We start from the raw sequence: 16975 nt of genomic DNA, 5'->3' as shown, positions 1-16975 counted from the left end.
ACCTAGGAGCTGTGGGTCTTTGTTACTACTGGGCTTGACTAGTCAAACACATTCCTGGCCAACCTCTCACTTTGTACCTTTCATAAACTTGGTCATCTAAAACTTTGCTTCCCATGTCCTAATTTGCAGCAAGTCCTGTTCACTCATCACTGCTGCGCGCACTGAAAGACACCGGTTCCCAGTTGAGCAATGCCTCGATCTTAAAATTATCTTCCTTGCTTTCCAATCCTTTCACGCGTTTGCTCCTCCCCATCTCTGTAATCTCCTCCTTCCTTTCAGCCCTCTCCGATATCTCTCCCAGGTTCTTGAGTAACCCAATCCATATTGACAAACTGCAGACCACATCCTTGCTTTTATAGTTATCCCCTTCATGTTCAGTACCTCGAACCCAATTTGTCAATGTACAGGCAAAAGGCAGGGGAATGACACTAAGCCACAATGCTCGTTTAGAGAGCTGGTGCAGACACGATGGGCCAAATGGCCTCTCTCTGCACTACAACAATTCTGTGAAACCTGAATTTAATTGCTCCAACATTGGCAGCCGTGCCTTCGAGTGCCAATGTCCGAACTATGGGATTCTTGTCCTAAACCCCTCTGCGGCTCTCTCCTCTTAAGTCAACCCTAAAATCAACCCCTTTAACCAGGTTTTTGTGCATCCGTCCAAATGTCGACCCGTGTGTCTCGGTGCCAAGTATTGCTTTTTAATGTTCCAGCATAGCACACTGGAATTTACAAAGTTAAATGTGCAATGCAAACACAGATTGTTGTTGTTGCTGGAGGAAGTTAGAAACAGGCAAAGGCAACTTGCAATATGCCAAATGGTTCCAGCTCAGTTTAATATCTACACCGAGGTTCCTGATTTCTGCCTGGGACAAAGTGAGGTGTCACAATTAGGCTCACACATTGGGAAAGGACAGAAATAATAAAGTAAGTAGGTGTTCTGCCTCCTAATCACTGTCCAGTGACCTCCACTGGAAGATATCCACATACAGAAGGCAGGCGAGCAAAGTTGATGTGTACCCCAGGGTCAAACAGCACACACGCTGTTTAATAATATTTTTCACTGGTGGGCTTACATTAACACTGCAATGAAGTTACTGTGAAAAGCCCCTAGTCGCCACATTCCGGTGCCTGTTCGGGTACACGGAGGGAGAATTCAGAATGTCCAATTCATCCAACAACACATCTTTCGGCATTTGTTGGAGGAAACCCACGCAGACACAGGGAGAATATGTAGACTCCACACAGACAGTGACCCAAACTGGGAATCGAACCTGGGACCCTGGCTCTGTGAAGCAACAGTGCTAACCACTGTCCTACCTTGCTGCCCATAGTTCTACAGACAAGAAATCGTCCGGTGAATGAGTACCAGAGGGCAGCCAGCATCTGAGGAACTGTACATCAGACTACAGCTTCAACAGAAGACGAGAAAAGTCAGTAGTATAACAAAACATTGGGGAGATGCAACACCAAAACAGGATTTTCCATCATTCCAGTTTCTTACTAGTCACTGAATCAGGAAAGAGACGGAAAGTGGAGATTCTCTGAAACAGGGAAAGAATGAGGTCAGCCCTAGTGACCGTGCATCTGTTGCCTACGGTCACACAATTTCTTTCATGCAGTTGCTGTGGAAAATAGACAAAATGTCACTAGTGCAGTAGGTGCCCTGAAATGGAGGTATGCTAGACTCTAAGTTCCACAGTAAATGTTTCTCTCCAGCATCTTGTCCACAAGATCATTCCATGTAAGAATGGGGCAAGTGCTGGTAGTGTATTTGAAGCATGACAGCAGATGCCTCTCTAGCTCACTCCAATTTCCAGCGTAATTCACTGAATAGCAGTCAATCGTGGCAATCCTAGCCAGTATTTGGAAGCACTGAGACTAACTGAAGTCTCCGAACTGCGATCTGAGATCAGCTATCGCAGCACATCAGAGGGATAAAACCTGCCACAATAGCTGTTACAGCTTGCCATGAATCAACAGTAATCGAAGGATTGCTATTTAAATAATTTTTAAATCCCTCACCCCTCCCAAATCTTACCTGTTGCAAGTCATTCGATTTGAAAGTATCCTTCAGTATTTCCACAGCTTTCGAAGGATCCACATATTTCCTCTTGGAGCTAACCATTAGCGCAAAAAGATGCCTCAACTCATGCATAAAAGGAAGATTCCGGCGCTCCTGCAGGTTGTGAGCACAAATGAACACAAATTCTCGCAATACAATCTCAAAAGAATATTGTCCATTCAGGAACAATTGGAGAGAAGAGGGAGGGGAAAGCACACACTGATAAGGAGACTTAGGGCCAGAGTTAATGTAAGGAAGATACGGAAACACCCTATTCTACAGGAGGATGGTAACCTCTGAACAGTGCTGGGTTCGGACACAGATGAATGGATTTTATCAGAGACAAGGATCCTTAAAGACAGCAAACACTGTTGTTGAGCAGGGGCCACATGATCAGTCCCTTGGAGAGGTACTAAAGGTGTCCTCTTGTGGCCTGATGAAACCTGTGACATCCACTGCCCAGTAGGAAGAGGGCTGCAGATGCTTGAAAACACCATCACGCACACCAACCCTACTTGGGTATTTAACAGCTGCTCCTTTGCCATCGCTGCATCAAAATCGTGGAACTCCCAGCCTAGCCAGACTTTTTCCCCAGGGTAAAGGGATCAATTACTAGAGGACATAGGTTTAAGGTGCAAGGGACAAGGTTTAAAGGAGATGTACAAGGTAAGTTTTTTTTACACAGAGGGTAGTGGGCGCCTGGAACTCGCTGCTGGAGGAAGCGATGGAAGCAGGGACAATAGGGACATTTAAAGGGCATCTTGACAAATACATGAATAGGATGGGAATAGAGGGATACGGACCCCAGAAGTGTAGAAGATTTTAGTATAGACGGGCAGCATGGTCGGCACAGGCTTGGAGGGCCGAAGGGCCTGTCCCTGTGCTGTACTTTTCTTTGTTCTTTGTCTGTTAGCACACTCTGGGAGTCTGTGCAGAACAATGGTTGCAGCAGTTCAAGCAGGCAGCTCACCACCATCTTCTCAGGAGCAACACCCATATGTCAAACAAAGATTGACTGGAAATGCAAACCAGTGAGCCAGTAACTTCAGAGAAAAAAAATGTTCCTCCAAAAAAAGGTTTTTAAAAAAAGTAAATTGTTTTTTAACCTGTGCAACAAATCGTTTTAATTAAAAAGAGACACCCTCTGTTCTACTCCTTTATTAGGGTTTATTCGCCGAGACGCACATTATAATCATGCCCCTCTAACACCAGTTAGTGCTCGTATTTACCTTCCATACAATTAACTACATTTATATACACCCTTCTCAACACTCCCACACCTTCTCGGTATAGCTGTTTTATTCAGAGAAGCAGGAAGGGAGAAAACAGTGCCAAATAGAGACATAGTCTACAAGAGGTAGGGTTGGGGGCAGGGAAGAAAGGGGTGTAAGTGAAGAAGAAGAGGCTACTTTAAAAACGCAACGACAAGTGACTTGGTAGTTTATTTTAGTTAAGTTCTGGGTCAAGGTTGCATAATGCACATCCTAAAAGTATCAGTGTCCGAGACTGTTTCAGTCACATTCCAGATCCTAGCAAATAAAGGAGTGCAGCAAATTGCTACTTCTAATTTTCTTAAAGCAATATGCACTCTCCAAGAGGGTGCACAGTATGGGTGGTGTGAAGATGTGGAAATAAAACAATGCTGCAGGGAACACTTTGTTGGGTCAGCACGAAGGGGCATTCATTATTCTGTCTCTCACATTCTACATCCCTCTCAATGTCATAACGTATCTGACTGGGGAAATCTCGATGCCAGAAATTTGGCTGCTTCCTCTGAAAGCCTTCATTTTTCCAAGAGTAAAAAAATTACCAAGCCTGACATCAAAATATATGAACAAAAGATTGAGGCAGGAAATGACAAAATTATTCAAACATAATTAAAAGACTTAAGCTGCCAATAGCTTCAACTTGCAATTTAACACTTGTGGCATTAGGGATACATCAGTAACTGAGCATCAGGGGATGCTGCAGTGCAGGTTGGATGTCAGGGGGAAAGATACCAATGTCCATATTGTGCTCATGGGGAAGGGTAGCATTCACAGCCTCTGTGTTTGCAGACTGCCAGTATACAGGCGTGGTCAGACAGGGATTATGAGAAGCAAAGCCACAATATATATCTTTTTGAATGTGTGTCCGCTTTCGTGCAAATTTTACACAGGCAGGGCTATCAGGATCGATATGGAAGAATCAAATTAAAAATTAATCTCATGGCCACTCCTTCAAACAAAAGTATTACAAAGCTTATTTTTCAAGTTTTCATTTTATAGGAGATGTGGTGGAAAAAAAGTTCTGTGAATGACAGCCGGGAATCATCCAAAAGATGAAGATTGTCAATTGGCTGTGGAAAGGCAGTGCATTGCCAGGATGATTGTATCGGATGGCCAATGGAAGGATTCTGGGGTTGTTCGAGACAGAAAGGTCACAAGATGGTATCCCCAGAAATACATCCAGCCACAGTTAGCAACACTGGGGTGTCTGCCTCAGATTAAATAAATTCACTTAGTTGCGTTTGCTGCGAGTGGCAAGGTGGGCGCCTGTCCCATGCTGCGTGCATTCGCTAAGATATACAGAAGCCACGTACCTTTTGGTTTTGAGGTACATCCTGAGGATCAGTCGGCAGGATGTAGTTGAGGACGAGTCTCCGAAACTCAAGCAGATTAAAGAGGGACTGAAGGGTAGGGAAGACAATAACTACAGTCAATTATGGCGTTTTACAGGTCACACACTTATTCAGCTCTACGTTTACAATAAAAACAAATGAACTTATGGGAGGAAAGACAAAGCAAAGAAAACATGTGAAAGAGAACGTGGAAAATAAACTTGCATTTATATAGCAACTTTCACAAGTTCAGTACATTCCAAGGTGTTTTTCACCAATAAAGTACATTTAAATGTAGTCACAGCTGCACTGTAGAACGTGTCAGCCAATATGCGCACAAGGTCTGACAAACAGCAATGAGATAATGATCAGATAATCTGCTTTAGTCATGTTGGTTGAGGGATAAAATTGGTCAAAACACCGGTGATATGTCCACTGCTCTTCTCCACAATACTGCAACGTGCGGCCATTTTATGTCTGCTGGAGTGTGCAGGCAGGGTTGCAATGTTTCGTCAAAAGACCGTCTCTGACAGCACAGCATTTGTTCAGTACTGCACTGGGAATGTCAGCTGGATTATGTGCTCAAGTCTCTGAAGTGACCCACCAAGCCACAGCTGACATAACATTCTTCTTGCTCTGTTCTGAAGCTTTTCATTCTTCGCCACTGCTTCCTCAGAACCAGGTGACCCTTAGGGCCTCGCCTAACTGGCCACAAATCATGTGGGCCTCCAAAGTTATTTGCCCACCTAAATCTGCCCTCAATCCGATATCCATACACGTGTGCCTTGAGGTCAGCTGGATCACTTTATGAAGGATATACTGGCCTTGAAGGGAGTGCAGTGAAGATTTACCAGAACTATACCTGGATTCGAAGGATTAAGCTACAAGGAGGAATTACACAAAAAGGAGTTCTATTTCCTGGCATTTAGGCGGTTAAGAAGTGATTTGATCAAAGTTTTCAAGATATTAAGGGAAATAGATCTGCAGACAGAGAGAAACGGTTTCCTTCTGTTGGGGAATCTAGTATCATGGGGTATAGCCTAAACATTAGAGCCATACCTTTCAGGAGTGAAATTCAGAGGCACTCCAACATGCACTAGGTGAAATACATTTGAACTTCTCTTCCACAAATGAAAACTGATGCAAGATCAGTTGTTGAATTTAAAGCAGAGATTGATATAGCCAATGACATTGATGGATTTGGTGAAAAAAGAGAGTAAGAGAGTTAGGTTACAGATCAGCCATGATCTCATGGAATAGCAGAACAGGCTCAAGGGGCTAAATAGTCAACTCCTGGTCCTCTAGGTAACATCACCAGCAGCAGTCAGTGAGCAAAAATCATTCTTCCACTTGCTCGTTTGACTCAAATAACCCTTAGGAAATAGTTATTGAATAAATCTCCGCTTCAGTCCAGAAGGCCAAGTGTTTACAATTGCTAACAGCGGTTTTCAGAATTATGAAGGGCCAAATAAAGATGGATAACTATTCACCATCAGTGAAAAAGAAGGGACAGAGTTGAGATTACTGCGTGAAAAGTGAAGGCCAAAGGTCCAGGGAGTCTTTCTGCCCCCACAACAGATTTTTTAAAACATGGAACATTTTACCAAAATGATCCCAACAGCCTATTCTATTGAGGGCAAGATGTGGCTATTGAAACATTCCTTGACCTGAGGAGAACTCCCCTGCTGTTGCTGGTTGGTGGTCTTTGGCATTCGGGTTCAGGATTCATACATCAATTAAGTATTTGTAAAACTCCAGGTGCACAGTTCCAAGCTGAGCAGATCACAGGTTCAGGTGTCAAACTGTGGCACAGAAGTGGTGCACACCATTTTCTGAATTTGAAGACCATGGATTCAAGTTCCATTCCAAGGACCGGAGCATAAAATTAAGACTGACACTCCAGTACAGCACTGAGGGAGAGTTACACTGTCGGAGGTGTCTCATATCAGGTGAGACGTCTGATCTTTTTTTATTCGTTCATGGGATGTGGGCGTCGCTGGCTAGGCCAGCATTTGTTGCCCATCCGGAGGATATTTAAGAGTCAACCACATGTATGTGGGACTGGAGTCACATGTAGGCCAGACCAGGTAAGGACAGCAGATTTCCTTCCCTAAAGGACATTAGTGAACCAGGTGGGTCATTACAACAATCGACAATGGTTTCATGGCCATCATTACTTTTAATTCTAGATTTTTTATCGAATTCAAATTCAACCATCTGCAGTGGTTAGCACAGTTGCTTCACAGCTTCAGGGTCCCAGGTTCGATTCCTGGCTTGAGTCACTGTCTGTGCGGAGTCTGCATGTTCTCCCCGTGTCTGCGTGGGTTACCTCCGGGTGCTCCGGTTTCCTCCCACAGTCCAAAGATGTGCAGGTTAGGTGGACTGGCCATCCTAAATTGCCCTTTGTGTCCAAAAAGGTTGGGTGGGGTTACTGGGATACGTTGGAAGTGTGGGCTTAAGTGGGGTGCTCTTTCCCAGGGCCGGTGCAGACTCGATGGACCAAATGGCCTCCTTCTGCACTGTAAAAAAAAAAATTCTATGATTCGAACCCGGTTCCCCAGAACATTATCATGGGTCACTGGATTACTAGCCCAGTGACAATACCAATACGCCACTGCCTCCCCCTCTCTTGGGCGAAAATCCCACAATACCATTTTTAAAGAACAGCAAGGGAGTTCTCCTGATGTTGTTTGACAACAATCATCCCATAACCAACAAAAATAGCCATTATATCATTTCAGTTAACTGTGTGCAATTCGGCTGTCATGTTTTCTACATAGCAAAAGCGATTGTCCTTCAAAAGTGCTGCAAGATGCTTTGGAATGTTTCAAGGCATTATATCAATGCAGTACTTCTTTAATGAGCTGAGGTGGAACAGAATGACCTATCCAATGCTAGGGTTGATTAGCCTAGCAGTCCATCGAGTCTGCACAAACCCTCTGAAGGAGCACCCCGCCCAGGCCCATGCCCCCGCTTTCTCCCCATAACCTCACCTAACCTTTTTGGACACGAAGTGGCAATTCAGCATGGTCAATTTACCTAGCACATCTTTGGACTGTGTGAGGAAACGGGAGCACCCGGAGGAAACCCAGGCAGACGTGGGGAGAATGTGCAAACTGCACATAATCACCCAAGGTGCGAGTTGACCCCCGGTGCCCGGCATTGCGAGAAAGCAATGCTAACCACTGTGCCACCCCGAGTACAAATTGAAAAACGTTTAGGAAATACTTTAAGTGAGCAGCTTCCAAGGGTGCTCTTTTTATTGCTGTGCGATGTTATGGTCTCTTTCCTCTCATCTGTGTGAACGACTTTAGCGCAGGGGCAATGGAAATTTCCATGCAGGATGCAGGATAGCTGTGCACAACGACAGCAGGGTGCCATTCAGAGCACAGGGTAGGCGTGTGATTCATGATTTCCGAAACTTCAAGCTTCAGATCTTGGCTGCATCTCGGTATGAGATGCTTCCACTTACAGCGACACCTTTTAAATTCCAGTCCAACGTCAAAATATTATTTCTAGTCTGAGGAGACTCGATATACATTTGTCACTTCAAACAGAGGTAACAATAGGGTGAGTGACGGATGGCAAAGGGAGAAGAATGGGAGGTAAAAAGAATTTTCTACACGCCAACCAAGTCTGCTTAATAATAATTCACAGGGCATTTCTGTACTTAACCTCTGGCCTATGAGGTTGCCAAATAGGCATGTGAAGGACAGTGAAAGCCCTGTGAAGTCATTAATCTTTAATAACTTTTTGCCAAGTTGTAACTAAATCTGATGCAGTGGAAGGAACAGTGATGATCACTTGTTTACACCTACACTGAATGGCAGCTGATTTCAAATCAGGGGCCCTTTTTAATAAACACATTACATAAAAGTGCAGCTGACATCAAGTGCACGTGGCTGTCCCCTCACTGCGGTTCATGCTCCACATGGATAAATCTTCCCCACCTACCCCCCCCCCCATTCCCACCACAGCCCAATGCGGGGAAACTCTCTCCACCATACTACATGCTTATCTATCCCAATATCGCATGCATGAGGCTCTCCCCGCCCCCCACTGCAGCCAATACAATCAGCTTCCCCCTCTCCTCCCATTTGCGCCTCCCCCACCCCCCCCCCCTTGTCAATATCACAGGCATCTAGCTCGCCCTTCGCTTCTGCCGACTGCAGCCAATACCCAAAATCGGACAGAATTCAGTTTCGCTGGAAATGGATGCACTACTGATGTTCGAGGCTCAGGCATGAGGAACAGCCACTGGCCAAGGTAGCAAGGCAGTGAACAGATGGCAATTATACACAAATGCAGGTCATTGTAACGGGGGATCAGGAGCAAATCACCCAAAGAAGAAAACTATAGTACTCTTGCTGCCAAATCAAAACAGCAGCCAACACAATGACCCCATTGGTCCCAGTCGGTTTTCCAAAGTCTGAAGGTGGTATCAAGAATGTAAAAAGTTCAATATTTTGTGTTTGTATTAAAAAATCTACACTTTCTAATCGCAATGTCAATCCTATGAGCACCACCATCTTCCTACTGGACAATTCCTCAAAGCTCCTCGCTTCACCCAGTGTCAATTGGGATATCTTGACCTCCTCCCTTTACCACACAGGATTACGGGTTAGAGGTTAGGATTAGTTTATGCAATGGTGAAGACTGATCTACAAGATCCCCCGTTCACCTCCTCTATGAGTGAAATCCATCACTTTTCTTTTTAAGGACTGTGGCTTGCTCCTGTCACTTCTGCTTTGTGGGCATTGGTAAACTGGGACTTTCTCGTCTCCCCTCACTTCTAGATTTAAACACCCACATCCCTCCACGCCCCCACTCTGCCAGCCTCCAGTGTGAGAATAAATTTATTTCTTTACCGAGAAGCCTGCGTGGAGGGGAGCAAGACACCAGCTAATTAGAAAACAAATTGAGAGAAGGTAACTAGGTCAATCAGAAAACTAGATAAACTAGAAACAAAGATATTGGGTTTGAACTTATTGCAGGATGGGAGACATTTCTGGGCCATGAAAGAGGTTTTACAGTTTTGAGGTGACAGGGAAGTGCAGGAGACAGTGCAATCTAACTGGAGCAGAGAGAAAAAAAGGATAGGTCAGAAGGTTCATGAGACTAAAGCACACAGCAACAATGGCAATAAAAAAATACAGATCTATTATGCCATACAGTGAAGAGACGGGGCAGAGTGTGCCGGAAGCTGGAGGTGAATGGGGGCAAATTAACTACAGCTAACTAAGGTTTATTATGTTCAAGCAAAATAGGCTGTGTCGCAAAGCTGGAGTACATTTACTCGGCAAGTGTACTGGAGCAGGCTGCCCCATAAAAAGCAAGTGCAACTAATATAACAAACAAATAAGTCACTCAGACGGGAATTGCTACCTGATCCACTGGTATCACTTCCAGGCTCATCTGTTCCTGAATCTTCTGTTGCTGGCAATCAATTCAGCAGTGGAGGTTGATTGCTTTTGGGGGAGGGGGGGGGAGCAACCCACTGAATCACTTGGCAAAACCATTCAAATACAAGGATCACGGGTCTTCTAATTCAGTCCTGTACATTTGGAGGTTCTGTCTTTTAGACGGTAGCTTCAACTGAGACCCCGTCGTTCTTTTCAGATGGAAGTAAAAAAAATCCAGTGGCGCGAGGTTGAATCGGATCGGGGAGTTCTTCCCGATGTCTGGGCCACTATTCACCTCTCAAGCAACATCACAAAACAGGTTTTTTCAATCATTTGTTATACGTGGGATCTTTCGGTGCGCAAACTTGCTGAAGCGTTTCCTCCGTCACAACGGAGATACGCTATATAAGTGTATCATTGGCTGTGAAGCCTTTGGCAGATCCTGGAATCATGAAAGGCACTTGATAAATGGAAATGAGGCATGATAGAGTGATATTCGAGAGATTACAGCTTCCCCAATACCGGAGTGTAATTCAGTCATTCAGGGCAAATGGGGACTCTGCATTCTCAAAGCGGGAATAGGGTTAGGCTCAATCCCACTTCCCAACTGTGATATCTCAAGTGAAGAAAAGTGATGGCCTGCGGAGAAACGTGTTTGATGCTCTGACAAGGAGGCTCCTGGGAGGAAATTAAATTATTTTTAGTGAAAACAAAAAGGTGCCCTCACCTGAATGACTGCGCTGAACCAGCAGGTATTCCCTACATTCTTCAGTCCGACAGGACAGTTCTCATGTCGTTTCCGATCGTATGGATTTACTGAGTCACTCCATACCTCTCCTTGCGTCCTTTTCAAGCTCGCCTTGTTTTCTGCGATACTGGCTTCTAGCACTCTTAAAGAGACAATAAAAATAAATATAGTATAAGCTAGTGTCTGGACCATCCAGTTCGAAATGATCACAGGCCTCTTCTCAATTGAGACAGTCACAATCTCAAGAATTGGCAAAAGCATTAAACAGCGGCAAACCCAACTCTGCTAAAAGTGTAAAGTTAAAAACACAGCCTAGCGAATGAACAAGTGCCTACTGAACATGGTCCAGTGTCATTCCTCAGATTTCAGAGGAGGAGGATTGCAAAGTATTCATACTATGACTTCTAGAACTATAAAGGTGCTCCCGACACAATTACGGATTCATAGAATGTTCGAGCACGAGTCCACTCTGTAGTCCATGCTTCACCACCTCTGAAGACTCTGCTGGTTCGTGCACGTTCAATCCCCCACCCCACCCCCACCTCACCTCGGCCTTTCTCTGCTCCTGCACCCCCATTAAAATTCTACCACTTTTCTTCATTCTTCCAATCAAAACATACCACTTTGCACTTCTCTGCATTAAACTGTGCGTCTGCCCATTTCACTGGTCTAAATAGGTCCTCCTGCTGAAGTCTGTTACTTTCCTTCTCACCGTGAACTACATTTCCATGTTTCATCGGTTCTTCCAAACTTGGGCAGCGTCTAGGTAAAGCATTTTGGACTGTATAACGCATGGGCAAATTAGTGGAAGCGAGAGCAATTTCTGGCAGTGGATCTTGGGTATTGGCAGAGCAGAAGAAGCCCATCTAACAGTAAAATGGGTTGAGTGAAATATTCTTTCGTAGCATTAGTGTCAAAGCACTAAAATAAATCCAAGGACAATTCACACGGCTTCACAAAGGATGCTCATAAGTACACCACAATGCAGATAGTTTCACTGTAAATAATTAAACATGGTCTCTTTGCATGAAACAAATCACATGAGGCAGTATTACAAATGAAGCAACTCTGAATTATGAGCAAACACCATTCACCCAGTTATCAATTTGTGAGGGAATCTGAAACAGATTAAAATTTTCAGCAACGTATAGAAATAGCACAATATAGACCAAACTGAAGCTTATTCGCAAACATGGCTGCTGCTCAAAAATGGATATATTGGAATGGCGCGAGTTTTAATATACCATATCCTTTCCTCACATTCTTACAAAAGTAAAATAAAATATTGGGGTTTCTTTGCAGTATCATAGCCACTGTTAGGGTCTGATCTGGGATCATAATACAGGGAACAAGATAGTTCGGGGCATAGATTCTGTTCTCTACATAAAATGGTACAGTATGATATGTTCTGGAACCAATCAAGGAACAGGCTATTTTAGACCTGGTAACATGCATACGAGAGAGGATTCATCAATGAACTCCAAATAAAGGATCATCAAGGAAAGGGTGACCTAAACATGAGATTTTCACATTTGGTTTGAGGGAGAGAAATTAGGGTCGGAAAAAAGTGCCTTAAACATAAATAAAGGCACCTACACAAGTATGAGTTCAGAGTTGGCTGAAGTGCAATGGAAAAATAGGCAAAAGATGGGACTGCAGAGAAGCAGCATCTTAGGGAGATGTTTCTTACATAAGAGAACATTTCATAACTCTCAACAAAGATACATTTCATGAAGAAAGAAAGTAGTTACGAGAAAGATACATGATCCATGGTCAACGAAGGCCATTCAAGGATGGTACTAAATTGAAAGAAAAGTTCTGCAATACTGCAAAGTTTAGTGGGGGCCCCAGAACATTGCAAAACAAAAATCAGAAACCAGCAAATAATTACCAAAAAATAATAGAGGGAGAAATTGGAGAATGAGAGAAAACTAGCAAGAAACATCAACACAGGTTAATAGATGTGAACAGACTTCACTTTTTGTCCCAATGCGGAGTTGGTTACAAAAGAGTTTGAATTTAAAAAGGTGATCTTGCCAATATAAATATTCAATTGAATAAAGCTTGGTGCAAGAAATAATCCAGCCAGGTTCCTGAAGTAGTAGTGAGTTGGTTTTATTGCTAAAATTCAAACAGGTAAAGATGTACAAATTATTAAAAGGTTTAAAATGTAAAAAAATGTCCAACTAAACCCTGTTCCAAGATCTACAAATACACAGTCCCAAGTATACACAAAAAGAGCTCAAACTCTGCAGAGTACAGGATCTTAAAAAAGTCAGGGGAAAAAAAGTATCCACAAGATTGTCCAGAGGCTCATTTACAAGCGAAATGCCCCTAAAATCCAAGCTGGGACCTTTCAATGCCTTAGGATAGCCCAGACAACTTCACAAAGAAATGAATTACTTCTTCCTATTTCTCATTTCTAATCGGTCCTGACAGCCAGAAAAAAAGGCAGACTTAAACCTATCACATCATGTTGGATTCAAACACAACTTGAAAATGAAATGAAAATGAAAATCGCTTATTGTCACGAGTAGGCTTCAATGAAGTTACTGTGAAAAGCCCCCAGTCGCCACATTCCGGCACCTGTCCGGGGAGGCTGGTAGGGGAATCGAACCGTGCTGCTGGCCTGCTTGGTGTGCTTTAAAAGCCAGCGATTTAGCTGAGTGAGCTAAACCAGCCCCATGTGAGCTAAACCAGCACCTAGTCTTCAATATTGAAAGTGCAATCTGGCTAAAAGGACACCAACAGGCCGCTCTGAGTTACAGGTAATTAAAGATGAATTTAGCCCTAGCTTCTTTCCCCTCCTCTCCTAAAGACACAGACTAATACTGGGGCACTGTCTCCCAATCAATAGCTGCATGACAATGCCTTGGTCCAAGTGAAGATTCTTCACGCACGAGCCTGAACAGCGGGCATCAATAGACTACAAGCAGAGAGCCATCACAGCTGAGCTTCAGAGCAGGAACTGTCGTAGGAATCTTTCTCATATCCCTACCACAGTGGGTAGCACTCTTGCCTTTGCATCAGAAGGTTGAGAGTGCATGTCCTACTCCAGAGACCGCAGCATATAATGTAGGCCGACCCGTACGGTTGCATATGGGCAGCACGGTAGCACAAGCGGATAGCACTGTGGCTTCACAGCGCCAGGGTCCCAGGTTCGATTTCCCGCTGGTTCACCATCTGTGCAGAGTCTGCACGGTCTCCCCGTGTCTGAGTGGGTTTCCTCCGGGTGCTCCGGTTTCCTCCCACAGTCCAAGGACGTGCAGATTAGGTGGATTGGCCATGATAAATTGCCCTTAGTGACCAAAAAGGTTAGGAGGGGTTGTTGGGTTACAGGGATATGGTGGAAGTGAGGGCTTAAGTGGGTCGGTGCAGACTCGAGGGGCCAAATGGCCTCCTTCTGCATGTACAATGTACTCCTAGTGCAGTGCAACATCATTAAATTGAGGTCCCATTTGTCATCACGAGTAGATATAACAGATTCCTTGGTGGGAATCCTTCCCGTGTCTGGGTCAATATCTACCCTTGGATCAATATCGCCATAGAAATAAGGTATTTGTCCTTAACAGCATTGCGTTCTGTGGAATCTTGCTACGGGAAAACTCTCTGCTGTTTTTCCTGGACGGCAGTGACCACACTTTAAAAAGTACTTAATGGTTGCAAAGCACTTCAGCACAAGCTCAGGAAGTGCTATACAGATTAAATACTTTTTTTCACCCCTCCAAAGATAAGACATCTAGGATTGGCATTCGGTACTTTATATTAATGGCTCCTCTTGACACTTTGTCAAACTGAACTGGCAATCTGACTCTTTGAAATGGGGAGGAGGAAGGTGCAGAAACACAGAAAACCTTAGGAATGTTGCAGTGCTACATTGCCCAGCTTGTGCTCTCTCCGATAAATTATTTCCAGTTATTCATTGTAAAGAAAGTTTAAAAGTAAATGACAAACGTCATGCTGAGAATTACACTCCATTCAATGAGGTTTGAGGACAAAGAATGGTGGGGGAGGAAGGCCAAAGCACTGGTGAAACAGAGCAAGGAAAAGAAATACACCAAAAAAGAGAAAAAGAAACTGAAAGGAGAACATGAACAAAGAAAGCAGAAATGAGACTAAAAAGTGAAACTGCAAATGAATTGGTAAAGTATGCAATGCCCGTCATAATTCACAAGCTTATCGCAAACACAGCCTCGCCAGTAACATATAAATAGATATTATAAGCGCACGCCTGTTGCATGTGCTATTTATAATGGAACGGTGCAGAAAGGCTCAAAGTGTGTGAATCAAGCGTTACCTTTGAAGACGCTTCAGCAGCTTTCAAAGGTCACAAGAACACAAGAAGTAGGTACAAGAGTAGACCATATGGTCCATCGAGCCTGCCCCAACATTCAAGCCTCCTGCTCCACCCTTCAATGCGACCATGGCTGATCTTGGCTGAGAAAGTACAGCATGGGTAATTTTAACCTGCATATAGATTGGGTGAATCAGATTGACAATGGCAACCTAGAAAATGAGTTCAAAGTGTTAACGTTTGGAATTCTTTTTGAAGGCGTTAAAAGCAGGTTAAAGGTAAATATCAAGCTTTCCAAACGAACAATGCCAGGAAGCCCTTTATATTGTCATGAATTTTCATGAAAAGGTCACCTGCATAAGAACATAAGAACTAGGAGCAGGAATAGGCCATCTGGCCCCTCAAGCCTGCTCCTCCATTCAATGAGATCATGGCTGATCTTTTATGGACTCAGCTCCACTTTCCGGCCCGAACACCATAACCCTTAATCCCTTTATTCTTCAAAAAACTATCTACCTCTATCTTAAAAAATTTTATGAAAGAGCCTCAGCTGCTTCACTGGGCAAGGAATTCCATAGATTCACAACCCTTTGGGTGAAGAAGTTCCTCCTAATCTCAGTACTAAATCTACTTCCCCTTATTTTGAGGCTATGCCCCCTAGTTCTGCTTTCACCCGCCAGTGGAAACAATCTGCCCGCATCTATCCTATCTATTCCCTTCATAGAACATAACAGCGCAGTACAGGCCCTTCAGCCCTCGATGTTGCGCCGTCCTGTGATACCTCTCTAAAGTCCCTCTACACTGTTCCCTTCTCATCCATATGTCTATCCAATGACCATTTGAATGCGTTTAGTGTTGGTGAGTCCACTACTGTTGCAGGCGGGGCATTCCACGCCCTTACTACTCTCTGAGTAAAGAACCTACCTCTGACATCTGTCCTATATCTATCTCCCCTCAATTTAAATCTATGTCCCCTCGTGCTAGCCATCACCATCCGAGGAAAAAGGCTCTCACTGTCCACCCTATCTAATCCTCTGATCATTTTGTATGCCTCAATTAAGTCACCTCTTAACCTTCTTCTCTCTAACGAAAGCAGCCTTAAGTCCCTCAACCTTTCCTCATAAGATCTTCCCTCCATACCAGGCAACATCCTGGTAAATCTCCTCTGTACCCTTTCCAATGCTTCCACATCCTTCCTATAATGCTGCGACCAGAACTGCACGCAGTACTCCAAATGCGGCTGCACCAGAGTTTTGTACAACTGCAACATGACCTCAAGGCTCCGAAACTCAATTCCTCTACCAATAAAAGCTAACACACCGTATACGCTTTCTTAACAACCCTCTCAACCTGGGTGGCAACTTTCAGGGATCTATGTACATGGACCCCGAGATCTCTCTGCTCATCCACACTACCAAGAATCTTACCATTAGCCCAGTACTGTCTTCCTGTTATTCCTTCCAAAATGAATCACCTCACACTTTTCTGCATTAAACTGCATTTGCCACCTGTCAGCCCAGCTCTGCAGCTTATCTATGTCCCTCTGTAACTTGTAACATCCTTCTGCACTGTCCACAACTCACCGACTTTAGTGTCATCTGCAAATTTACTCACCCATCCTTCTACACCCTCCTCCAGGTCATTTATAAAAATGACAAACAGCAGTGGCCCCAAAACAGATCCTTGTGGTACACCACTAGTAACTGGACTCCAGTCTGAACATTTCCCATCAACCACCACCCTTTGTCTTCTTCCAGCTAGCCAATTTCTGATCCAATCTGCTAAATCACCCTGAATCCAATGCCTCCGTATTTTCTGCAGTAGCCTACCGTGGGAACCTTATCAAACGCTTTACTGAAATCCATAT

At 44.1% G+C, this 16975-nt stretch overlaps 1 protein-coding gene across 5 annotated transcripts in view; it reads right to left on the bottom strand.

Annotated features, from left to right (window-relative positions):
- Positions 1-16975, bottom strand: part of usp25 (ubiquitin specific peptidase 25) — a 192908-nt gene that overhangs the window by 117507 nt on the left and 58426 nt on the right. For all 5 annotated transcript variants that reach the window (XM_038801374.1, XM_038801375.1, XM_038801376.1 and 2 more), the window contains 3 exons: positions 10794-10956; positions 4647-4733; positions 2042-2179 (listed from right to left, as the gene is read on the bottom strand). In XM_038801374.1, the coding sequence (XP_038657302.1) occupies positions 2042-2179; positions 4647-4733; positions 10794-10956 (388 nt within the window). The remainder of the gene's footprint in view (positions 1-2041; positions 2180-4646; positions 4734-10793; positions 10957-16975) is intronic.

Source organism: Scyliorhinus canicula, chromosome 7 (genome assembly GCF_902713615.1).
Source record: "Scyliorhinus canicula chromosome 7, sScyCan1.1, whole genome shotgun sequence".
NCBI classification, from domain to species: domain Eukaryota; kingdom Metazoa; phylum Chordata; class Chondrichthyes; order Carcharhiniformes; family Scyliorhinidae; genus Scyliorhinus; species Scyliorhinus canicula.
The sequence above is the reverse complement of the archived record's forward strand: the minus strand, read 5'-3'. Positions and strand labels throughout refer to the sequence as shown.